Source organism: Nestor notabilis, unplaced genomic scaffold, assembly GCF_000696875.1.
Source record: "Nestor notabilis isolate BGI_N333 unplaced genomic scaffold, ASM69687v1 scaffold19616, whole genome shotgun sequence".
Taxonomy (NCBI): Eukaryota; Metazoa; Chordata; class Aves; order Psittaciformes; family Psittacidae; genus Nestor; species Nestor notabilis.
This window is the reverse complement of record NW_009933565.1, coordinates 23,071-48,279: the sequence shown is the minus strand read 5'-3', so window position 1 is coordinate 48,279 and position 25,209 is coordinate 23,071. Positions and strand designations below refer to the sequence as shown.

At 41.8% G+C, this 25,209-nt stretch overlaps 1 protein-coding gene across 1 annotated transcript in view; it reads left to right on the top strand.

Annotated features, from left to right (window-relative positions):
• STARD13 (StAR-related lipid transfer (START) domain containing 13) overlaps nt 1-25,209 on the top strand; it is a 113,193-nt gene extending 87,984 nt beyond the window's left edge. Inside the window, exons 5-14 of the mRNA XM_010016938.1 lie at nt 3,880-5,258; nt 6,607-6,780; nt 8,838-8,997; nt 13,005-13,203; nt 16,416-16,623; nt 18,263-18,377; nt 19,144-19,365; nt 20,950-21,167; nt 24,540-24,716; nt 25,092-25,209. Coding sequence (XP_010015240.1) covers nt 3,880-5,258; nt 6,607-6,780; nt 8,838-8,997; nt 13,005-13,203; nt 16,416-16,623; nt 18,263-18,377; nt 19,144-19,365; nt 20,950-21,167; nt 24,540-24,716; nt 25,092-25,209 — 2,970 coding nt within the window. The remainder of the gene's footprint in view (nt 1-3,879; nt 5,259-6,606; nt 6,781-8,837; nt 8,998-13,004; nt 13,204-16,415; nt 16,624-18,262; nt 18,378-19,143; nt 19,366-20,949; nt 21,168-24,539; nt 24,717-25,091) is intronic.

Sequence of the window (25,209 nt, the reverse complement as noted above, 5' to 3'; positions counted from 1 at the left end):
GGGTTTGCTGTGAGGTTTGTATGCTTGCTTGCTTGCTTGCTTCTTTAAGTGTCAGATTATCCTGGTTTAAAAAGAATTTTCTTATCTTTGGGGTTTATTAATTTTTCTGCCACTCCTCCCTGCTTTGAATAGATTTAAGCCCTCAGCTGAATCTCTTGCAGATGGCCAATATTCTCTATGGAAGTCAGACTGCCCTACTTTTTTCAGGGGTACAGAAGCTAGTTGGGTCCATACCTGCATGAGGCCAGGGAGAATCAGAGCACAGAATACAGCAGAGAATGAGGGGATGAGGGAGATTTGGGTCAACAGATACAGAGCAACTGAGAGCAGAAGTGTGTGGGAAAGAAGAGGGAGGAAAGACTGCTGACAAGAGGAAATGTAAATTCATATGTTAAAGCTGGAAATTGGGTCTGCAATTGAATGCTGAACCAAGTAAACTGCTGCTGTAGATACTGCCTTTCCTTAGTCTCTATGGTGATCTGCACAATGAAATGCAAAATCAGCTTGCTTTGGAGGTTCAGCATAACAGGTTTGCACAAGACTAGCACAGCTGCTTGAGTCATTCATCAAAATATGACCAAGTGAGCTGCCAGGCAAGGTTGTTGTGAAAGCCAGCACGGTGTGAGCATTCCCCACCGCCTGCTCTCCCACCCAAACCATTCGTGCTGTGGGTTGCTCTCTTCCCTTTGGCTTCATCGAGATGCCTACAGAAATCCTTGTGTATGTGTTGCAAATATGTCCATAAGCGATTTGGACAGACAGAGATTAGCCTTTGGATTAACTGCCTTCTGCAGCTGTCGATTTATGAGAATTCCTGCCCCCAGCTGGAAAAATGTGGCAAAATTCCACTGCAAATAATAAACCCACTTTTTGCCTTTTGTTACCTTCCTGTATCACAGGCAAGGAGACCCTCCGTCAAAAAGCTGTACTATTTTAAATCAACTGTGACAAATCTGTGAATCAAAACCTCTTTCTCTTTGGCAAATGTTATCAGTCACTCCTTAAGAAACTTGCCCCTTCTCGTCTTCCCAAACATAATGGTATTAAACGGACTCTTGAATATGCTCCAAAGCTCTGCACTTGATTTCACCCTAGGTCACTAGAAGTATACAGTCACTGCTCCAAGATGTCTGCTCTGCCTGTATAAGATGAATCGCTGCTTTCAGACCCACTCTTGATCTACTGTCCCCATAGCTGGTGACATATCAGTTAGCAAAGTGCTCTTTGCATTTTTTTCAGGATGGTCTCATTTGTCAGGGCACTCTGGTATCTAACAAGAACAGTGGGTTATTCAGGATGTCCGTGGTTTCCAGAATTTCTACTGATTCCATCAAAAGAAAAGCACATTATGTCACAGGACTCACAGTCAGCTGAATCTGGAGTGAGTCATCATGACAGCATTTCAGTATCTAGATATTTCATTTGTCTGATTTTGCTTGTGATGAAACACAAGCATTTTTCATTACCAATTTAAGGGAAAAAAAAGAAAAAAAGAAAACCAAACCCCAAAGCCCAAAAATACTAACTTTTTCCCCCCTCCCCCTATAGGGCTGCTAATTTCAACACTGAAAACCCTCTGTATTTTCTGAGTGGTTCTTGGGCGGAATGTAATCCTATCTTTGTTGTCATTAGAGGCAAAAATTGTTTACTGCCAATATCCATTCATGTTCATCACCGCTGAATTTATGTTTATTTTTGTCTCCTGCTCTGCTCTCCTCATGGTGTTTTTCACAATGTTTCTACCACTTTGGCTATCGATTCCAGCTTGTAGAAAATGCAGGCTAAATCCTGTCAGTTCATACAGTATGTCAGCGCAGCTACAGGGATTTGTGTCAGCCAAGGTCCCTTTGACATATTGGGATGTTCGACAAATAAGAAAATACATTCTTATGCCATTGGCTGGTGCCATCAGCGCTCCAGTGGTGGTGTGCTTTGTAGGTATAATTACTGCTGCTAAATATTTAAAAGTACATACCCTTGCGGTTTTTAAAATATCCACTTTGTGACACTACTAAGACCACAATAGATGGATTTTTAAGTGCTTGAGTCTGTGCAGTCCTTTGCTCGGATAAGCATGCAGAACACTGTGAAGCTAAAACGAAGGCAGAGCTCCCTGATGTGCTGTTTCTTCCCTGCAGACAAAATGGCTGAAGTGGTATTAGCCTTTTCTAGCCCCTTTCCTGATGCTTCTCTAGCTGCTTCTTTTTTCTCTCTAGCCACAGAACTGAGATCTCCATTCATTCCAGTGAACTAACATCAGTGTCAGGAGCACTGCACACCTCAACGTTAGCAGATAAGAGAGGAACGACTAAACCTAAAATTTCATAGCTATATTTTATTTTATGGTTTGAACATGATCTAAAACATCTGGCCAACTTGAAGTGATAAACTGGCAAAAGCTTATGGCATGAGTGAGACCTGGCATGCTACTAAACCCCTCTTCTGAGGTTTTGCATTATTTAAGGTTTTTGGTGTTCTTGTAAAATTTGGTTTATATTTTTTAATTAGACAGACGAGCAGAGATCTAGTCAGAGATGGGAGATAACTTTACCATCAAAACTTTATAGAAAAATACTTCTAATAATAGACCTTAAAATGAGAATTTTTCCAGTCCCAGAATAGTCTTTCTGGTTTAGCACCTCATTTTAGTCTGACAGCCTGTCATATTTTACTGCCTTCATATTGCTTCCAAGAATGTGAAGAGCTGCTTGGATGTCATGTAGGTGAAGTTAGTTTGTCCTGCTTTAAAACAAACGTACAAGAATAATGCAGTATAAATCCAGTTCAAAGTCAGGGGAAGGATACTCATTAGCAACTGAGGGCTTCGCATCCTCAGAGAACATCGAGTTCAACACTGCATGCTTCATGCTGAAGATGTATCTTTTTTGTTTGAGCAAACGGATGAGAAAAAAGTCATAAGGAGAGCTTTTTTATTGAATTTTTTTTCAAGGTGCATGTCGTCTGCATTGCAGAGTAGTCCTGGAGCTGCCTAAACAGAAGTGCAATGCTGCATGCCCCAGGCAGAGGGGTGAGACCAGGAAGGGCTGTGTGGCTGCTGCTACCTCAGGAGAGGCCAGGGGAAGCCAGAGACAGTGGGGCAGGCTGCAGAGCGTCAAGGTTATGGTGTCTCTGATGGCAAAAGCAATGAAAATAGTAGTTGCCACTGTACAAAAGCTCACCTCAACTGTAGATGCTACCCCATCTACCCAGAACTGAGTCTGGCTGCTCCTCCACCCCACACCTCCACGGCTGCCTTCACTGCCTTCCTCTGCCTGCGCTCAGACCCACCCTAAGAAGTACCTCCAAATATTTCTCTTGTATTAGTTATTTTAAGCATCATGGCTATTTATCTGTTCCTGAGACATATGTACCTGGTCTGTGAAGTTTATAGACGTTTACTTAGTTCTCACTGCAAACTAAGTGCAGCACCGGATATTTGCTGTCTAAGTTTCTTAAATGTCTCACATTGTATTATCCAGCTACTTCCCAGTCTCTACCATGTATCTTAACACCATCTCTGCAGGATCCTTCTACTTGGACCTTTCAACCCCCTTTTTTTCCAAAACAGTCACTATGGGCATTGGTCCTATGCAGTTCAGTGCACAGGCAATCTGCCCTGCAAAAACCAAGAGGCGTTGGTGGGACTTCTGAGCTCCCAAACATTGAACAGGCTTTTATTCCTTACTTATTAAGATTCTTGGTGCAGTCTTTACAGTTAAGTGAAAGAGTCTGTTATAAAAGGACTGATGACCAATCTTTCATAAACTAGGGTCAGGGAGACTTCACCACCTGTCATTCACATAGAGCAGCACAATCACATTAATTCAAATAACAAGTGAAAGCATCTGCTTTAAACATGTGCCACTTGCTGTTTTCCAGAGTGAAGATTCAGATGAAGAAGACCTCTGTGCTATCAGTAATAAATGGACTTTCCAAAGAACCAGCAGACGATGGTCTCGGGTGGACGATATTGATGCTTTGCTTCACCGATCAGACAGACATGGATCTTCTGGGGACATTAAAATGAAAAATACAACAAGCAGCGAGAGTGTACTTACAGATCTGAGTGAACCTGAGGTCTCATCTATTCATAGTGAGAGCAGTGGGGGAAGCGACAACAGGAGTCAATCCGGCATCAGCAGCGCTGCCAGGGAGACCTGTGACTGCTCTGGCCAGCATGATGTAGAAAGCACACTGCTGCAAGACTCCACTGTGATAAGCACCGCCCTGTCCCCTAAGGACAACCTGAAGAATGAGAAACCAACACGAACCAAAGCTAAAACCTTTCTAAAACGCATGGAGACACTAAAAGCTAAAGGTGTGCATGGAAAACTAAAAGGCTCAGGAAGAACGGGTCCTCTAGAAATAAGTGGGCCTGTTCTCCAATATGAGCCGAAATTCTTGAAAGACATGCACTGTGTACAGATAGTCAATGGAGATCTCAAAAACTTAGGACAAGATTCAGTCAAAAGAGGACTTTCCTTTTCTGTCAAATCCAGCAGTGACAGCAGTCAGTCCGAAAACAGCAGCAGTGGCGTGAGCACACCGTGTCTGAAGGAACGCAAATGCCATGAAGCAAACAAGAGAGGTGGGATGTATCTGGAGGACCTGGATGTTCTGTCAGGAACGGCCTTACGGCAAGTGGTGGACCAAAACCGCAAAAATGAATTTCATTCCCAAGAGAACTTGGTTGTGCATATTCCCAAGGATCACAAACCGGGGACCTTTCCAAAGGCACTTTCTATTGAAAGCCTCTCACCTACAGACAACAGTAACAGTGTAAACTGGAGGACAGGCAGCATCTCTTTGGGAAAGCAGAACTGCTCTACTCCGAAAGAGTCTGGATTGATGGCTTGCTGTCCTAAAGAGAGCAGAATTAGTATTTATGACAATGTGCCAGGTTCCCACTTGTATGCTAGTACTGGAGACCTCCTGGATTTAGAGAAAGATGTACTTTTTCCTCATTTAGATGACATTTTGCAGCATGTCAATGGACTCCAGGAGGTGGTAGATGGCTGGTCAAAGAATGTGTTGCCGGGTCTGCCAGTCAGTGATGTGTCAGTCAGGGAATCTCCATCGTTGCCTTTCCAGTCACCCACACAGATCACGCTTGATTTTGAAGGAAACTCTGTTTCTGATGGGCGGACCACACCGAGTGACATGGACAGAGATGGAACATCCCTGAATGAATCCGAAGCCACTGGTGTTAGGGACAGGAGAGACTCTGGGGTGGGAGCATCGCTCACAAGGCCAAGCAGGTAGGTAGCAAAAATTTGTACGCAAATCCATAGACTGTGAAATGCAATATCGTGGGAGTCAGAAGGTGCATGGTATTATTACAGTTGAACTCATCCTGTATGGGGATGGGGACTTTCCAGGGAAGGGTGTGACTTTGGGAGAAGGAGCATCCTGCTACAGAAATTCTTACGTGTAATCAATGGAGAACTGGTTTAATAGAGCAAACTAAGACATTTTTTCTCTCTCGATCCACTGTTTACATATAGGATCCTGTATATGTTGTGAGATATATTTTCAGTTTGTCTTCTCAAGTTATGTACACCAGTATTTATGCATCAGCAGCCTTGCGCACATTTTTTGTGCACTGGTCTGCTTTACAAATGTGTCCCTTCGTGCTCAAGGAGAATTTCCTTACCCTGCCCCAGTTCCTTCTGTGATGGGATGAAGTGATGGTATACGATGAACTTCTTATTAAAAGTGAAGAGTTTGCAGATGTCAGGGGGATGAGTCGAGCCAAAGAAACAAGACCCTGGTTGCCTTTGTGGATCCATACTCCTGTGTATAGGGTGGCTTTGTATATGCAAAAGCAGTGAGAAAATACCTGGTATTTTCTGTTCTGTCATCAGTCTTGTCATGTCCTCAGAGAGGATTCTGCTGTGCCATGGTTTACTGCTGCCTGTGCTTGCTCACCACCATCACAAGCAAGTGAACTCGAGGAAACTACTGAGTAAATGAGCAGTGCCAAAGCATTTAGGATTTGAGCCAGAATTCATGTTTAGCAAAACAAGAAACTGAAATAAGTTTTTTTTCTGATGTATCCAGTATATAGAGAAAGTGCATTGGAGTAAAGAGAAGATGCGAGTGGCTTAATAGCTTCATGGTTACAGCTCTTGCCAGAGAGACACAGGGTTCAATCCCTTCTCCAAAAAATCCTTCAGTATTTAATAATAGAGATATTTGGAGAACCTCATCTCCAAATACCTTGGTGGTCAGGCCAGTCCCCTGGGAGGTGAGGGACCAGGCATCAAATCCTGGTTCTGAGTCAGGGAGAGAACATTTGAATCTGGATGTCCCACATCCTGTTGGAAATGTGTGGGCTAAAGGGCATAGCAGGCAGCGCTGCTTCCCTCAGTATGTGGACAGGACCCACACCCACTTGTGAATTTAAAGTTAAAAAGTCAAAACTTGGGCATTTCCAAAATTAAAGAGGTTAAGCAAATTGTTTTATTTGCCTACCACCTACATTTTCTTTCAATTGACACACTATGAGCCATAATGTGTTTATGTATGTTTTATATATTGCCCATCTCTATCTCAGAGTATACCATCTTCTTGTGCCCAATTTTTCTATTGTTTCCTTTGCTAAAGGCGATTACGATGGCATAGTTTCCAAATCTCTCATCGCCAGAGCCACTCTATCACATCACTTCACATCAGCAATCAGTCAGCAGCCCAACTGAATCTGCTGCAGAAATTCTCTCTGCTTCGCCTTACTGCCATCATGGAAAAGTACTCCATGTCAAACAAACATGGCTGGACCTGGTGAGTACCATCAATAACTGGAAAAAAGATACTTTTAGAAGGAAATAGTTTCTCCTAATTCTGTTATTCTGATAGTAAATTCAGTAAATGGAATTAGGAGGAACAATTGACTTCAACTGTGGATTTTGAAACTGTCCCTTTTAATCCATCGCTGCCTAGGGAATCAGTGAGGCAGTCAGAAATAGATCCTGGAGATCTGACTTCATTCCTGTGCTCTAACAGAGAGACAACCCTGGCCTCTCTAACAACACTCCAGTTCCAGAAAAATAAACAGGAGTAGGAGAGAGGGATTAAAAGCAGGAAATGTTTACAGTAAGTCTTCCCCAGAATTCATTTCGCGATTCGAAAAGAAACAGCTGGTGCTGATACTTCATGTGTTCGATATTGTTTTGTTTGTGCTTTTAAAAGAAGGGTTAGAACAGTTATGGGACTTTGCAGATCAAAAGATGCAAGCGTTAGCCTAGGCCTGGACAGATGTTAGAGGGAGCTTGCAGCCTTAGCAGCTGTAACAGCTACCTGGTCACTCAGAGAGGGGAGTGAAGGGCAGATGGACATGGATTGTGGCTCCTTCTTTAGCAACATGCCACAGAAACCTGCATGTTTAATAGTATCTGAATCCTGATGGGCCATGCAGGCTGATTTATACAAGAATAGAAATGGGCGTAGGTAAGAGATACAAGTGTCTGAGAAACAATCAAAAGGATAACAGAAATTTTCCCCACTACACAGAGACACTGAGTCCAAAACCAATATGACTTGACATTTACATTATGATTTCCATGTTCGAAGCACTTGACCAAAATCCTGCTAAATTCAGCTGTAAGCTAGGTAAGACCAGTTTTCCTTCAGAAATGGAAAAATAAATACAAGGGACTACAAGTGAGATTCACCTCACTGACATCAGCCACTCCAAAAAGTTATAAATCTAATCTGAGGAAGTCAGGTTGGCTGTCTGTGGTCAGTAGAAAATGACAGGCAACTCCAAAAGCACCTCATTCTATCCAAGGCTGAGGGTTTGGGTCACCCTCCAGAGACACCTCACTCTACAGAGGGTATAGAGGTTGCCTGGACTGCTGACTCTTTCTAAATTTCCATCAGACAGCTAAAGTTCATTAAGATGAACCCCCAGATCGCTGTTCTTCTTTGGTACAGTGCCCTGCAGCTAGCTGAAAACGTCTGTACTGAAATGAATCTCACCTTAACTAACTCCAAATAAGAAGACTACAATACAGCAAATTTTAGGTTCTGGTTTGTACAGAGATTTTCCCTCCTGACAAGTATTTCCTCAGTTTGTATAATCAGTCTCTAAGGATTTATAAGAGTGGGACTCTAAATAGCTGTATAGTTATATGCTGTACTCCTTCAGTAGGTCATTTCATCCAAGTTTTATCTCCTTCCCACACAGATGAGAACAATCTTCGTCACATTCAGGTCATACTCATCCTTTTTTTTTTTTTTTAATTCCACTGCAGTAATGACTCCCACAAAGGGAATCCAGTTTGTTCTCCTTTTCACTGTCATTTTGGGAAGAAAGCAAGCTCCCCAGCTTCGCTGAAGTTACTCAGCTAAAATAAATCATATAACAACAGAATGAATCTGGCACGTATAGAGTTTCCACCATCATTTATTACTGTAAATTGTTAGTCAATAGAAATACTAAATCATGGAATCAGTAGTATAAAATCATTCAGCATGTTAGAGGACTGAATCTCCTTTTCTTTTAGATACTCTCTCCACTATGCTTTGCTGTGCCGTTTCTTTGAGCCCCTAACTGATGCTATAAACCATGTTGGTTTCAGCTGGATAACAAGTAAAAGTTGTTTGTTAGAACAGATTATTAAGGTATATCTTAAAGCCAGGGACCAACTACTTCTAAAAGTTGTCAAGAAATCCATCAATTATACCGATTGTAAAGTGTCCATGTATTATGCATTATGCACTTTCTCACTACCTTTATAAAAAAGGCCCTAATCATCCCTTTCTGCCAGCATTGTTACTCAGAGAGACTGTGTAAATACTCTGATATTTTCATGCAGCCTGTTCATGTTATTTTTGAGGTCTGTGCCAAAGTTCATGAAGAGGATGAAAGTCCCTGACTACAAGGACAAGAACGTCTTCGGTGTACCTCTGATAGTTCACGTCCAGAGAACAGGACAGCCTCTTCCCCAGAGCATACAACAAGCTCTACGCTACTTACGGAGCAACTGTCTGGATCAGGTATGAAAGTTACTCCAGGGAGTTGGTTGATTTTTTCTGAAAAGCCACCCTAAGCAAGCAGTGGTACACCTTTTTGTATGTGGTACCAGAGTTATTTGAAGGTTGTTACATCTCATGTTGGACCCAGATCTCCTCTGGTGATTTGATACTTGGTGCCAATACTAATGGTTTTCAATTTTGAGATTTGTATCCAGCTTATCTGTTGAATTGTTGCACCTATAACAGTCTTGCTGATTTGTATGCCATAGCCTGCCTCAAAGAATGGCATGAGATCTTCATGTCTATTGAATCAGACCTGGGAAGAGATCAGGACTCCCAGCTTCTATGCATATATCTGCACTGCTTATGCTTGACTGTTGCTACTGAGGGTTAACTACATTCACCATTTCACAAGATATGGTACAAAAGGTTTTATTTACTTAGCAAAGAAAGAAACGTCCAGGAATAGAGAGCAAACTCAGCAAAATATTCAAAGTATTCTGTTGACAAAGTCAGATACATCCAGCTAGAGTCAGGTCAGCAGGGGTTCAATGCCAAAGCCATTATGGTACATTTCCTTTTATAGTGTGCTTAGCTGCAACAAGCCAGAAGGGAGACCCTCATACTCAAAAGTATTTCATATTTTTTATTGCCTTTAGCTATAGAACAGGGACATACCAATCATATTTTTACTGTTCTTCCCCTAAGGATAAGGGTATGTATCTTTACGAACATAGAACTGGGAGAAACCTTCTGGAAGATTATATTCAGTCCTCTATTATTATTGACCTCGTGTTATATGACCTCTTCCATAACTGCTTTTAGATAGTCATAAGTTCAAAAGGAGCAACTAGCATTTGCTCCACAGACTTTGCTGGTTTCTGTAGCTCTGAGCACACAAAAAGGGTAAAAATAGTTGGTTCTGAATCTTTCCATTTTATGATAATCATTCTGGTTGTTGTTCAGGTTGGTTTGTTAGGTGACAGTCATCTTCCCCAAAATGGAAGTCTGAAAATTAGTGCAAAAACTAAATGCCTTGCTGTGAATCACAACCATTTCCCTTTACAGCCAGTGGGAAAGACACAGGTCCTTTCTATCGTTTCTCTCTGTAAAGAGATCATGTAGTGTTCAAACCTTGACATCTAACTCTGGAGTGTCAAAAGTGAGGTGAGATGTGTTCTTCTGATGGGAGCTAAAGGATGGGATGAGTAGCCTATTGGAATTGTGTTAATAGAGGATGGAAGGGGAAGACAACTCAAAGCAATAATTCAATAGCTAACATGCCTGGTTATCACTGTGGTAATCTGAAATCAGTTTGTGTACTGAGCCTGGAAACCCAATGTAGGAAGAAAAGTGATGCAGTGAGCCTGGAATCAGTGATGGAATTGGAGAGGGAGAGAGAGGATCAGAAGATGTCAGGATAGGGAGGGACTCATCAGCTAAGAAGCAGAACAAGAAGAAAGAGGAAAGAGAGAGCAGATAAATGGGGGAGAAAGTAAAAGCGAAAGTAAAACCGAAGAGAAAGAAAAAGGTCTTCAGAGATTTGAGGCAGTAAAAAGGAATGTCCATGGCCCATCTTAGACAAATACCTGCTCCAAGAGGGCAGCTTTACTTGCTGGGAAGCATTATAGCTATGTGAAGGGCCATTTCAACTCAGCGTGAGTTTCCACTGAGAGTGGAATTGAGAAAATGCTGAATAGAAAATGAAGGAAGAGAAGTACAGATTGGGACCATTTAAAATATCTTTCCACCAAAACCCTTTCTAGGTCAAAACCCTCCAGGCAATGCAGCTTCTTCGCTTTACAGTCACTCCTGGTTTTCTCATTTAATTCAGTCTCCTAGTGCTCAGCCAGAGGTCTAAGCAGACTCCGTTTTCCGCCAGCATCTTGCTTATGTGTCTCTTCCATGGACTGCAGAAGGCAGTCTAGAGTCCTCAACAAGCACCAGAGCTTCTGCCACAGGCACTTGTTAAAGCTGAGGTTGCTCTAAATCACTGTAAGGTCTGGCTCCTGGCTCTGAAATACGTAAGAAAATATGAAGAGCCTCACCATTATTTGTAGGATATATTACTCGGTTTCAACTTGTGAAACAGAAACTTCTTTGGCCTTTTTGACTGCATCCTTATTTCTGTCACACATCATATGGCTTCTTGCAGGGCAGATGATGTGCAGTGTGAGTGTAATAAACAGATTGAGCCAGGCTAACATCTGATAAATCATTAGATTTATACTCCCATTTTATTTACAGAATGAATCTGTAATATTGCAAAACAGAACCTAAACCATCTTTTTTCTATGAAGTGAAAAAATGTCCTCTTTTGATTATAATTTTTTCCAAGAAAAAGGGAAATTGGAGTTTGGATAATTATCATTAAACAAAAACAGAGCTTGAGATTAGCAGAATGATGTGCAGCAGGAGATTGCACAGGTGAGATTTGACATCTGACCTCTCAAATCAGGCTTAGCTGAAGGTTTTTAAGGTTCTTTATACCAGCAAGGACACTTTCCATCAAAAGAAGAGAACTGAGCTTCTGCTGACATTTATCTACCACATGCCAAAAGTCTTTGGGGCTTTTTTTTGTAGAATTAGCATGTGTCCTTCTGCATCTTCAGCATATAAGGGATTTAGAAAGAAGAAAGGGAAAGGGAAAACCAGATTAAAAGAGCTGGATGCTCTTTCTTGTATTCTTTTGTCAGGAAATAGAGCAGAGCTTCACTTGTGAGCAGAAATACAGTACACGGATAGATGTACACAGGGCACACTCCTGTTCCTTACTTCCTACACATAAATTTAGCTCACAAGTGATGCTAAATTCGTCAATAAGAAGACATAGCAGAAAAGCTGCCTCACAGCCAGTCTGGTGTAGCAGTTCGTTGCCATATAAATAAATGCATCCCCTCACAGAGCTCCAGAGTGTGTGATTTATGTAATTAGTGTTATATATCTCTTGAGTTAACAGAAGTGCTAAATACAAATGAGCAGCTGGGAGGTGTTCTAGGGAAAGGAGGGTCTTACCTGAACTCTGTGCTGGCAGAAGTAAGGGGGAAAAGGACAGAAGACATGTCCTTGCCTTTACACATTTTTCTTGGTGGACTATGCCACACAGAAAGCTGAAATGACTGTGACAGCGGGCACAGACAAACAAAGTCTATAATTCCAAACCTGAAATGCACTTTTTCATAGGTCTTTCTCAGTATTTCAACTTTTCCCCTGCAAAACTGAAGGAAAGCAGTACTAACACTTCCTAAATGAAACACTGTAAGCCCTTTTGGGAATAAATAACATGGCTGAGGCTCAGGAATTTGCCCCAGGGGAATTCCACTGGTGAGAAGGACATAAAAGGGCAGCACTGCCTTGAAGGCATAATTTGAAGAATTACCGCTTCCTTTAGAATAGAAAGCAAACAGGATAAAAATGTATTTTAGTGACACTGCACAAGTAATCCTCTCTGTGGCCCCTGCTTTCAAACTGGGGTTTTCAATGGGATTTGGGGAAACTGTTGTAAGCAGAGAGCATGAAGGGGAAAAAATAGATTTGATCTTCATTATAAAGCTCTACCAGGATGTACTAATCTTTTGCCACAGCATATATTACTTAACTGAGCATAATATTATCTTGTTAGTCTTCAAAATATATACCCAAACAAACATGAGGAACCAGATTCTCAGCTGGAGTAAATCAACAGACAGTCACCCAAGCCAAGCAAGCCACGCTGATTTATATCAGCTGAGCATCTTGCTTAAACTCTTTAGGCAGCAGGGAAACCACATGCGCTCTGAACTCTCTCTAGGATAGGATACAAAGCAGCAGTGTTATTAACTCCTACACTCCTGCCGTGAGAGCACGATTTACCCACAAGTCTTGTGGTCATGACCAAAGCTTGCACTTTTTCCGTGTTCTTGCCTAGAGTAAAATAAGCAACCCAAGCTTTGGTCATGACCGAAGGCCCCTGCAAACGATTTTATATATAGAGAGAGATTCTTTAAGTAATTTTTTTTTCTACCCAGTTCAACTTGGTTCCTTTTCAGGTGGGTCTGTTTCGAAAATCTGGAGTGAAATCCCGAATCCAGGCCCTAGGCCAGATGAATGAGAGCTCACCAGAAAACGTCAGCTATGAAGACCAGTCGGCATATGATGTGGCAGACATGGTAAAGCAGTTTTTCAGAGACTTGCCAGAACCTCTCCTCACAAGTAAGCTAGGAGAGACATTTCTACACATCTACCAATGTAAGTTTCAATGTTTTAATTACTATAAAAATTAGGAAATATTATATGCTATGTAAGAATATATTGTAAATAATTTTGGTATGTTAACACTGTGTGGGATTCTTTCTGCTCACCTTTGAGATGTATCAAAGAACCTCTCTGCCCCCCAAATCTTTCTCTAAGAGTTTTTTAGAACCACCTAGAGGTTTTGATGTCAAAACACTAACAAATTTAATGGAAAGACAGCATTCAAATGTTGAGAAGATTTGAAACCATCAGCCTTGCAATCAGAAAAAAGCCACAAAGACAGGATGCCATGGACATAAAAAATGCAAAGACTCACTTTTTTTGACAGATTTCTTTAAACTGTGGGCCCATTTCATAGAATCATAGAACAGTTTGTGTTGGAAGGGACCTTCAGTGCTCATCTAGTCCAACCCTGCTGCAATGAGCAGGGGCATCTTCAGCTAGATCAGGTTGCCCAGAACCACATCCAGCCTGGCTTTGAATGTCTTCATGGGTGGCATATCTACCACCTCTCTGGGCAACAGACGTGCAGACATCTCAATACAAGTGAGTCTTCTGGGCATGGAGAATTGGTATTTGACCATAAGAATATGTGCCTTTGTGGTCCCCTTACTTGCTGTGACTTTTGATTATTTGCCTTTTCATTATAGTCAATAAAACGTACATGCAAGAAACAAGCTGCCTTCATTTAGATCCTCGGCTTTTATGTAAGGATCTCATAGAGAAAATTAAAAAGCCAGTGGATTTCTTCATTTCAGTATAAGCAGCCTTCAGCAAAAACTGTGCTGAAATGTATCAGAATGATGAAAATCTCTGTAAATGGAAATGACTGTGTATCTTTTCTCCAGACTTGAGAGAGAAATAAACAGTGAGGAAAACACTGAGAAGCCAGAGGAATTAGAGTTCTTCCTGACAGTGTCCGTTATGAAGGCCAGTCAGCCAGTGCTCTATCAGACACAGAAAAGCGCACCCAGCCAGCCTAAGCCAAATAATTGGATGTACTAAAGAGAAGTGTGTCTAGTCTTTTCACTTGCAGACATTTCAGCTGCCAAAACAATAGAAAGCCATTTTTAAACACTGTATAATCCCAGTGCTGAAGAATCTAAGTTACTTCCATTGCCTTCCTTTACTGTAAAAATCTGTCTGTGGCACATAGTCACTAATGTATTTAACATAACAGTGTCTTGCAGCTCGTAGAGAAATGCTGTGATCCTGAATGTGAGAGGCAGCATTGCAAATAAATTCAGTGGATTTGGTCATATATGACATCTTGGGACACAAGTGAACTGAAACAGTTGGCACCTAGTCCTGGAACATCATTCCCCCCTCTTCTTTCCTGATTACAAGTTGCAGTTCTTTTCTGCCGATGCATACATCAATAAGCTTGTTCAGAAAAGCAACAGCAACACTTAGTGATAATAAAATGGCAATCACAATTGTTTCTGTAGTGAAGAGGCCAAGGAGAAGATTATCCACTAGAAGGACATGTTCTACATGTCTTCGGAAACAAATGACCTTCAAACTATTGTTTGATGAAAATGGAGAATGTCCTATCTTGGTGCAGGAGAGACTGCAAGTAAACTACCCCCTTGCCAAAGGAAGAGACATGTGGCAGGTTTCAATGTCATTGGTGTTGGGGAACTCCCGAGTCCAAGTCAGGAGGCTGGCATTAGAATTCAAAACAGCCATGAGGCTGAATGGTGAAAGGGTGAAACATCACTACCAGCCATCAGAAAAATGTAAATAGGGGCACAGGCTGACTATAATCCTATGTGGTACTGCAGTAGAAAGTCTGAAGAACTCTTCTTTACACTGATTAGAGGCAGCAGGGAAGTGCTAGAAAAGATTTTCTTCAGCTGTACCAGTAGTTTAAAATATTTCAGGTAGACTTGCGGATGGGTCTCTTTAAACTGACATGGGAACAGGAAAAGATGAGCTCTGTAGACACTGGAGACCAATGTTTGGATTAAGAATAAGTAGCAGTGGGTTTTTTCCATGAAACCAACAATAAACATATTTTTCTGGTTTAAACAGTACTGACAAAACTCCTTTTGCAGAAAGAAAAATGCTGAAAATTGCTGGGATACCAATTGTATTTCATAATGTCTGCAATTAAATCTGTAGCTGGGAGTTTTTCTTCCCCTTCATCCGGTTTAAATAACTATTAATGTGAAGTTAGGAGGGATTTTCCCTCTTTTGGTATATTGGCAAGGGATTTCTGATCTTCTGAGATGCACTGAAGATCTTTTTCATATATCCAAAATGGCTTGATTTGCTGTAACGCAGAGGCTTGGGGATGAGATGATTCATGTAGTAATCTATACGGCATAGCATTGATGAAACTTTTTCCATTTGCCTAAAACTCTCACTTGCCTAATGTTTACCTATGACTTGAAGTCTTCTCTATGCATCAGACCCACTAGTACACAGTATGGGTGAGGGAGTACCAGGAGACTGTGGGGAGAAAAGGCATGTTGCATGGATTTAGCAAAGACAACTCTGATGTCTCAGAAAGACCTGGCCTTGTCACTTTTAGAAAATTGGATGCACTGGGCTGTGTTCAGTATGTCGTTCGTGTCTGAAAGCTTTTAAAATAAAGTGCTTGTACAAGGCTAGCAGGCAGAGCTTAAAAGCTGGCTCTTCCCTCTACTGTGAATCTGCTTTTGTTCTTCTTCTGTTCGATTACATAGAGCATATGTAATACCCAGAGGAAGGCTCCAAGTCCAAACTGAGAAAACTTATGGTAGTTCTAAAAATGAATCTGTCTGAGGTGCTATTTAAGCATATCCATTACTTCTTTCATTAAACTCTTTTATGGCTTAGGACACAAGTATAAGCATTTTTCTGAAGACTTTTGAACTGTCTTCCCAGGGAACAAAAAAACTTGAAAAATACCATTTAAAGACATAAGTATTGAGTACTGCTCTCCCTTCATAAACTTTAAATGAAGTTCAGCTTCTTTCTTGGAGAACAGCCTCTCAGACAAACAGAGAAATGGCATCCACTGGCCAGGTGAACTGTCTTGATGGAGGAGCAACTACCATGGACCTCTGGCAACCAGCTCATCTTTGCCCCTTGGTCCCCTGTCACCTGCCTCTTCAGAGGGTCATTCCCGGAGTGTGAATGCCTGTGCTAACTCTGTATTGTTGCTGGCTCCTTATCTGATCTTACAATTGACCCCCTGAACATCACTTGCTTTTCCCCAGACGTCCCCAAGGAGCAGCGGCTGCAGGCGGTGCAGGCAGCCATCATGCTGATGTCCGATGAGAACCGGGAGGTTTTGCAGACTCTGCTTTGCTTCCTGAGCGACGTCACCTCTGTTGAGGAGAACCAGATGACTCCTATGAATATAGCTGTTTGTCTGGCCCCTTCCCTTTTCCACCTCAATATAGTGAAGAAAGAAAGTTCACCGAGGTAAGTTTCTTCTCAACGCTATTAATAGTCATATCCTTAACACAAAGTGTTGCTTTCAGTGTTTCTCAAGGTATGCAGCATATGGTTTTCCAAAGCATCTGCTTTCCAGCACGTTACGCAGGGCATGGCTTCAGTGAGAGGGGAAAGCCCATGCTGCAGAGCCAGAAGCACACTCGTAATGCCCAGCAGGCATTTCTGGCTGGCTGTTGTGGATATAGAATCATAAAATAGTTTGGGTTGGAAAGCACCTTAAGATCATCTAGTTCCAACCCTCTTGCCATGGACAGGGACACCTCAGACTAAACCATGTTGCCCAAGGCTCTTTCCTCCCTGGCCTTGAACACTGCCAGAAGTGGAGCATTCACAGCTTCCTTGGGCAACCCATTCCAGTGCCTTCCTTAGGCAACCCATTCCACACCCTCACAGTAAAGAACTTCTTCCTTATATCTAACTTAAACTTCCCCTGTTTAAGTTTGAACCTGTTACCCCTTGTCCTACCACTACAGTCCCTATGAAGAGTCCCTCCCCAGCATCATTGTAGGCCCCATTGGAAGGCTGCTCTGAGGTCTCCACGCAGCCTTCTCTTTTCCAGGCTGAACAGCCCCAACTTTCTCAGCCTGTCTTCATATGGGAGCTGCTCCAGCCCCCTGATCATCCTTATGGCCCCTTCTGCACTTGCTCCAACAGCTCCATGTCGTTTCTATGTTGAGGACACCAGAACTGGACACAATACTCCAAGTGAGGTCTCATGAGAGCAGAGTAGAGGAGCAGGATCACCTCCTTCAACCTGCTGGTTACGCTCCTTTTGATGGAGCCCAGGATACAGTTGGTTTCTGGGCTGCAGGTGCACACTGAAGCTGGCTCATGTTCAGTTTCTCATCAATCAACACCCCCAAGTCGGGCTGCTCTGAATCTCTTCTCCGCCCAACCTGTAGCTGTGATATGCTGGGATGTGCAGTGCCTGCCTTCCATGCAAAGTGTCAATGGGGTGCTAGTGAGTTTTGCATAAGTAATGTTGACTTCTGTGAAGGGAAAGGGCCTTATTTTGCTCCAGTTGAAGCCAAAGATTGACCATGTTTTAAAGGATTTTAATATGTAGATTTTCAGCGAGTGGTCTTCCACTCTGCATTTTCTGGCTATATTCTACCACTTGGGGAAACTGAATTTTTTTCAGGCCACATCAAGATGACATGTAACATGGTGAGTGTAGACTAAACAGGGCATAGACCCCACTAAATATGAGTGATCCCAACTTGATGTCCCTCCTGACTTTTTTTTTCCCCCCATCTGGTTCAGAATACACTGGACTCTTAGTCATGTACATGTATAACCAGTGTCTGAGCAAGCGCTTTAAGCACTAGCAATGTAAACCTCTGTATATCATGTCTGTTAGAAATCCATTTCAAAATGTACAGCACCTAATGCAGGACATGCATAACCTTTCTTGCTTTTACTTTTAGCTCAACAATATTTTAGGTAAACATATTTCCTTCAGAAAGTCCAAAGGTATGAGCAATCTGTGATAAATGAAAACTAAAGATAGGCTTTTCTCTCTGGTGTTCTGAACATCCTGCTGCTGTTTGCTTTCATATTAAAAAGATTCAGCTCTTTTTACCTGAGACACTGAATTCAATTACAGAGTAATACAGAAAAAATATGCAACAGGGAAGCCAGATCAGAAGGACCTCAGTGAAAACCTGGCAGCTACTCAGGGACTTGCTCACATGATAATGGAATGCAACAAACTTTTTGAGGTGAGTGAGAGACTCAAACGGCATTATTCATGGCCACATAATGCAGCATCCTTTGAAGTATTTATGTTTATGTTTACATTTTTTGTCTTGTACTAGCTCAGAGATTGATGGTGCCTCTCTTATTTGTAAACTTGCTCCATCTCAAGTTTATTTATCTCATTTCTGACTGTTACCTTGAAAGACATAACTATTAAAAATGCAGGGTGGCAATTTTCAACCCAGATGACTGAATTAGGAAGTTTTAGTCTAATTAAAATAAAAATCTGCTGATTTAATATTTAATTTTATTATTATGCTTTTAACATCTTACTTGAAACTTACTTGTCTCAAAGAAAAAAAAGAAAAAGAGCTGATACACTTTATTCTTGTGTGTCATGCAATAAAATCACATAAGGAGATGCAGTCATTCCCGCAGCTATTTTCACTGCAGGTGGAGGAGAGATAATGCTCATATCTCCCTTTCCCAGAGGCACAAGACAACATTTATGGGGTCTAGAGGAGTCACATGGGTGTATTGACATACAGCTGAACAGTCTAATATGGTTCTGCATGAGTAGTGCTATTCTGAGCCATGGACTGTTTCATTATACTGCTTTGATTTCTCATCTTGCATAAGGATCAGATAGAAATAGGTATCCATTTTACAGATTATTGCTTATTGCAATTGGACGCTGAATGGTTCATTATCCTATAAACACATTGCCTTAAGGAAAAGTTCTCAGCATAAGAACTTCCCTGTGTGTTTTCCCTCCCTTCTGTGGCACAGGTCCCACATGAGATGGTCACCCAGTCCCGAAACTCCTATGTAGATGCAGAAGTGCATTCTCCCACTCTGGACGAGCTTGGGAAACAAGTGGATGAGGAAGGAGGGAACTATCAGACGTACCTGGAAAGTCTCATGCAGAATCTCCAGAAAGAAGCAAAAGAGAAATTCAAAGGATGGGTCACATGTTCCAGTATAGAAAACACAGAACTTGCCTACAAAAAGGTAATTTGGGGAGATGTGGAAGGAGCAGTAAAGAAACCAAAGGAAATACATCGTAGCTACAGGACACCCTGACTTGTCCCATGGCTAAATACATACTCTTCTGTCTGATGAGGCATGGGATTTTTTTAAAAAGACTACTAAAAGCAATTTAAAATGTGATTTAAGTGATTCAAGTATGAGATTCCAGGAAAAGGCACACAAAGCAAGCTAAGGTCTCCAAAATGGTTAAAGTGATACAGCAAACAACACAACCAGAGAGCAAGCTGAGACTTTAAACAACAAATAACATTACCTGGGTAAGCTCTTTGACCATCTCCTGTTGTTTGCCAGGAGTTTGGAGAACACAACCAGAACATAGGTATTAAAAAACATCTTCAGGCTGCCCACTGCTTTACTTAGCCAGGCCAGCCACATGACCAGTTTTATCCCTGATCCTCTTGTCCTTGTTTCCAGTGGATTTTTGATACCTGCAACTTTTATCCTGCAGGAGTTTGGGGAGGGAGTAGCAGGGCTCAGGTGGGAGTAGGATGTGGGAGAGGGGAGGGAGTGAATAGGTGCATGCACAGGTTTGGGATATGAGAATGCAGAAGGGATTGGGAGTCCCTGGGGCTCTGGGGCAGGAGGACTGGGAAACTGGGAGCTTTGGGGACAAAGAATTGTAACAAAATAATTTAAGGTGGAAGGGGTGGAAAGTGGGTTTCTAGGGACACAATCCTGGGTCTGTGGGAAGCACTGGAGATTTCTGGAGCACTAGCATTGATATGTGAGGATGTTAGGGTAGGGAGGGGTTGGAAAATCAAGGCTTGCAAGATCTAGTGCTTACAGTTAACTTGTTTGCTACCTGAAATCTGACCCCTGAAACCATGTAAAAGCTCTAGGTGTGGAATTTAGGATATTCACCTTGTGCGTAGCCCAGCGCTTTCTGTTCCCCTTACCACATGCTATGGAGGTATAACAAGTAACAGGAACCATGAGCTAGGAAGTTCAAGGAAGAACTGCTAGCAAGCAGTTTGTGTTACATCTTTGAAAGGCATTTTGCCCAATATCTTCCTTGCAGCTATTTTGAGGAGCAAACATCTGTGTATCTAACACAAAACTGAATCATCATATGTTCTGCTCTTCCGTCCATTAACCAGGAGGGTTAATGGACCCTCAGTCTCAGCTGGTGCATCAGATTGCCAAAGGTGGTAGCTTTACTTCAGCCCAAGGTTTCAGTCTCTCCTTTCATCTCTTTTTACTTCTGCATACATTTTCTTTATTAACTTGGGATGCTTGGGGTTGAAAAAGTGTCTGTCACACAAGAAATACTACAGCAACTCCACTGGTACTATGGGAACTGGTCCTGATATACACTGGTGTGAAAGCAGAAATCTGACTTCAGTTTTCCATCCAGGACTAGTATGCAAATGTTTTCACATACAGTAAAGCAGCAGCAATAGCAATAATAGTAATGATTAGCAGGAAAATAGGCATGCTCTTAAGCTTAAGTCAGACACCCATATCAAGACTTAGTCCTCAGTTATCCTCTGCTGAACATAGGCATATAATTCATGGGGGTTTACGTTCTTTCTTGCTTTACTCCAGGTTGGGGATGGGAACCCACTAAGGCTTTGGAAAGCCTCGGTGGAAGTTGAAGCCCCCCCATCAGTTGTCCTGAACCGAGTGCTGAGAGAACGTCACCTCTGGGATGAGGACTTCTTGCAGTGGAAGGTGGTTGAGAGCCTGGACAAGCAGACAGAAGTTTACCAGTACGTTTTGAATAGCATGGCTCCTCATCCTGTCCGAGACTTTGTTGTTCTAAGGTGAGCTAAAAGGCAGTTCTCCAGTACCTTTGCCTCCTGCAGTGCATCCAAGGAAGATTCAGTTTTATGTCAGCCTTTGCATCTGTGTAATGGTGCTTCGAGAACTCTACTTCTGGACAGCAGTGTTGATTTCTCAAGCTAATTAAAATTGTACACCTAGAGCATGCTGACCTTTCCTCTGATGTAATCTGAGCAGCACATACTCCTGAGGCCATAAATATCATTTCTTCCTTAGAACAGATGTCTGATAATAGCTGCTGTTCTCTTCTAGCTTTGTTTGTTGTCAAAACAGAGCAAATAGAACCCAATTGTTTTTTACGCTACTTTTGCTGTTCCCTGGGGAATGTCTGATGTATAAGAGCCAAATGCTTAGTAGAGAAGATAGTGACGTTTTAAGCTAAAGTGGTTATTCAGTGTCTATATAAGCTGTTAGGTCCTTTCCAACCCTAACTATTTTATGATTCTATGATTTGCAGTTGAAGACTTTGTAGACCAAGAAATGTTAACCCATAAAAATACTAACATGGAAATGAAGAAAGAAAGGCAGTAGATATGTATTCTGACTGTATTCCAGGGGATCACATCTCTAAAATGTGTAATTGTGTATCAATATTCCAAATTCAGTCCCAGTTCTGCTATTGTCTATCTGCCTGTACAGAACAGACCAAAAAAATCCTCTTTTGCACCTTCTGCCTTTGAAATCCTGGCCCTTTGCTTGCTTGGAGCTATTGTGGAGCTGCTGACATATTTCACTTACAGGGTCAGTTCTACAGTTATTTATTTTGGGATGATTTCATGCATTCCTGTTCCTTGTCTCTGCTTTCTTTAATCAAAGTGATACGCCAGAGAAATACTAAGCAGCTTTGACAAAGGAAATAAATAGTACAGTGAGTCAGAATTGTATTAGAGGTAACAACGATTGAAGGAAAAAGATGAGCCCAATAAAATATAATTATGATAGTACATCCCTTTTATGAACTTCATTGTTCTCTTAGAGAATGACAACGTGCAGATGCTGTCAGTATAAGGGAAGAATTATTGGCAGTCTCAGGGAAAGATTTTAAAAATGCTTTCTGTAAGTTCTTTATAATGTTAAAGCACCAGTCCTCCTATTGCTCTATTTCCTTTGCTTTCCCACAGTATACTGGACTAAATGAATTATTTTATAGATAATTTCCTTATATAATATTATTGACTTAAATCAATGATAAATTTGGCTCTTCACATAACACTGAGATGATTGTCTGGGACCGGCAGGGAGGTTTTGATAACCGTAATTCTGTCCTCTTATTTGCCACTTAGTTCATACAATTAGGTTTCATGATGGTTTCTGTTCTTTAAAGACCTGCTGTGCACTCACATCATTTAAAGAAAAATCTTGCCATTGGGTTCTCATTCTTTTCACTAATCTAGGCAGAATGACCCCCAAGGACTGAAATACATATCATAAAATGGAATCCTGGTGGGTTTTTAAGGGCTGAAAACAGCTGTCAGGCAGATCTGTCAGATTCTGTTGTTTATCTCTTTTGATTTATATCATTAAGTCTACAGCAAGGTTAGGCAGCGATATGCCAGTCAGTTTGATACCTTATGATTGGTAGGAAGTGGTCAGTGAAATTACAATGCACCTCTGGGGACGTGAGTGAATGTATTTTAACAGACAGAAATTTTCTTCTTCCCAATCAAACTTCTGGATGCGAAAGGCTAAACTTAGTTGTTCCTTTTTTCTTTTGATTTGATAGTCATAACAAGGGGATTAGGCTACCTCAAGAATACTAACTGTAAGAGGACAGGGGCAATGTTTCATATGCCTGGGATCTGACACAGCTCTCAGCTGCCCTGCAGAGGTATTGCTTTTCAGTAAAGATTCCTCAAATGTTTAATGTACATTAAGTATCACAGCATCAATGTGAGTTAGGTACTATGCCCGTTTTTACTACTGTAAAATAGAGAAGTAGAAACTGGCTTAAATCCATATTACCAGGAATAGGAATCATAAATGTTCTGCAGTGTCTGGGTTACAGTTTTCCACTTCATGAATGTCCCAAGTAAGTGCTGCCTAGTTACCAAAATAATATGGACACATCTAAGCACTGTGCAGGCATTCACAGTAGATGGTTCAGCATTTCACATTAGAGCTGAGGTGTGACTTTTCTACTTTCCATGTGTTTCATCTGCCAGGATAGCTTATAGTTTTTGTTAATGCACAGATACATATAAAAGCTTATGAAGTTTTAGAAGAAATATCTTCCTTCTTGAATAACAGCTCAATTTCATATATGAAAAACGCAGAATGTTAAAATTATCTGCTGAAGTCCAGATTTCAACAGTTCTTGAAAGCAGCTTACCTGCTAAAACAGGATACTTCCCAAGGTAGCATTAATCCCTGTCTCAGAGAGTCCATGGCAAGATGATGCGCATGATGCAGCACAGTGGGAATTTCTCATTTCTTCCCACAGCATAGGAAAGAGCATAGACCTATCCTGTGAGATGCAAGGCAGATGAGAAAAATGTGAGACAGCAGAATATGTAGAGAATGCTTACAGAACAAGAAAAGAAAATCCACCAGGGGACAACTGGACTGGATATTAGGAAAAATTTCTTCACCAAAAGGGTTGTCAGGCATTGGAATAGGCTTCCCAGGGAAGTGGTGGAGTCACCATACCTGGAAGTGTTCAAAAACTGTGTAGATGAGGCCCTTAGTGACATGGGTTAGTGGTGGACTTCGCAGTCCTGGGGTAAAGGTTGGACTTGATGATCTTAAAAGTCTTTTCCAAACTAATTGATTCTATGATGCTACTGCAGCCTAGGTCTCCTGAACTTGGTGGAAAAATTCTGCAGCATGTAAGGCTAGAAACTTGGAAGAGGAAAAAAAGTCAAAGGACATTTTGTTTTTAATTCAGATGCCCTTGAAACATATTCTGGGAGTTTCAGAAGTCAGTGCGAGTTGTAGTGAGGATTTCTGCTGTGCTAAACTGTATTTATTGTTTACAAGTCTGCATAGGTGCAGTGCAACATTTCAGCCTTTGCTGGATGCCTTATGCTTACTTTATCTACTTTCCAAAACTTCTGTCTGTCTGCAAAAAGCTGTATCATGCTCTCTAAGACATAATGATTGCAAAATGCTCATGTAGAGAAGCAAAACTTCTCCACCTGGAGTCTGCAGCAACAGGTGGATGGCCATTCCACGTCATGGTCAAGCTCCCAACTGGGGAACATGAAACTGTACCGTGGACTCCTAGGACAGTTCAGTGGCATTGCAGGCACAACAAGGATAGGCAGGAAGCAAACTGTAACTTTAATTCTGGTTTGTACTTTTGTGCCCAAAAGTTTCATTACTAAAGTGATTCCATCTTGAATGTGTTGCTGCAGGACATGGAGGACAGATTTGCCAAAGGGGATGTGCATGCTGGTTGCAATCTCTGTAGAGCACGAAGAGGCTCCTCTTATGGGAGCTGTGCGAGCCATCGTGATGGACTCTCAGTACTTGATAGAGCCATGTGGCTCAGGAAAAGCCAGGCTGACACACATCTGCAGAATTGACCTAAAGTAAGTATCCCACCTGCAAAAAGCACATGTCCATTCAGCAGGGCAAAAACCTCCAGCTCAGAGTGAGGACGTATGGGGAACAGAGGACATGGTTAATGCAGCTTTGCTGCTTTGGAGTCTTCCTACAGTCTTTGCTATCCACCAAGCTCATTTCTCTGCTCAGCATCTACTGCCGTTACAATGTGACACAGCAATAAAATCTGCTTATTTGATTATTGCAAGGGAGAACTTCAGAGTACACTTAGAGTGTCACGTATGTGAAGTTCCCACCATTACCACAGACAGCGGGGAGTAGGAAGCATGGCAAGCCTGTTCCTGTGGGGCATATTTCTTGAGTATTTGAGTTTCTCAATAATTCTCTTTCCATTTCTTCAGAGGACATTCCCCAGAGTGGTACAACAAAGGCTTTGGACATCTGTGCGCAGCAGAAGTTGCCAGGATCAGAAACTCATTTCAGCCTTTGATTGCCGAGGGACCAGAAACAAAAATCTGA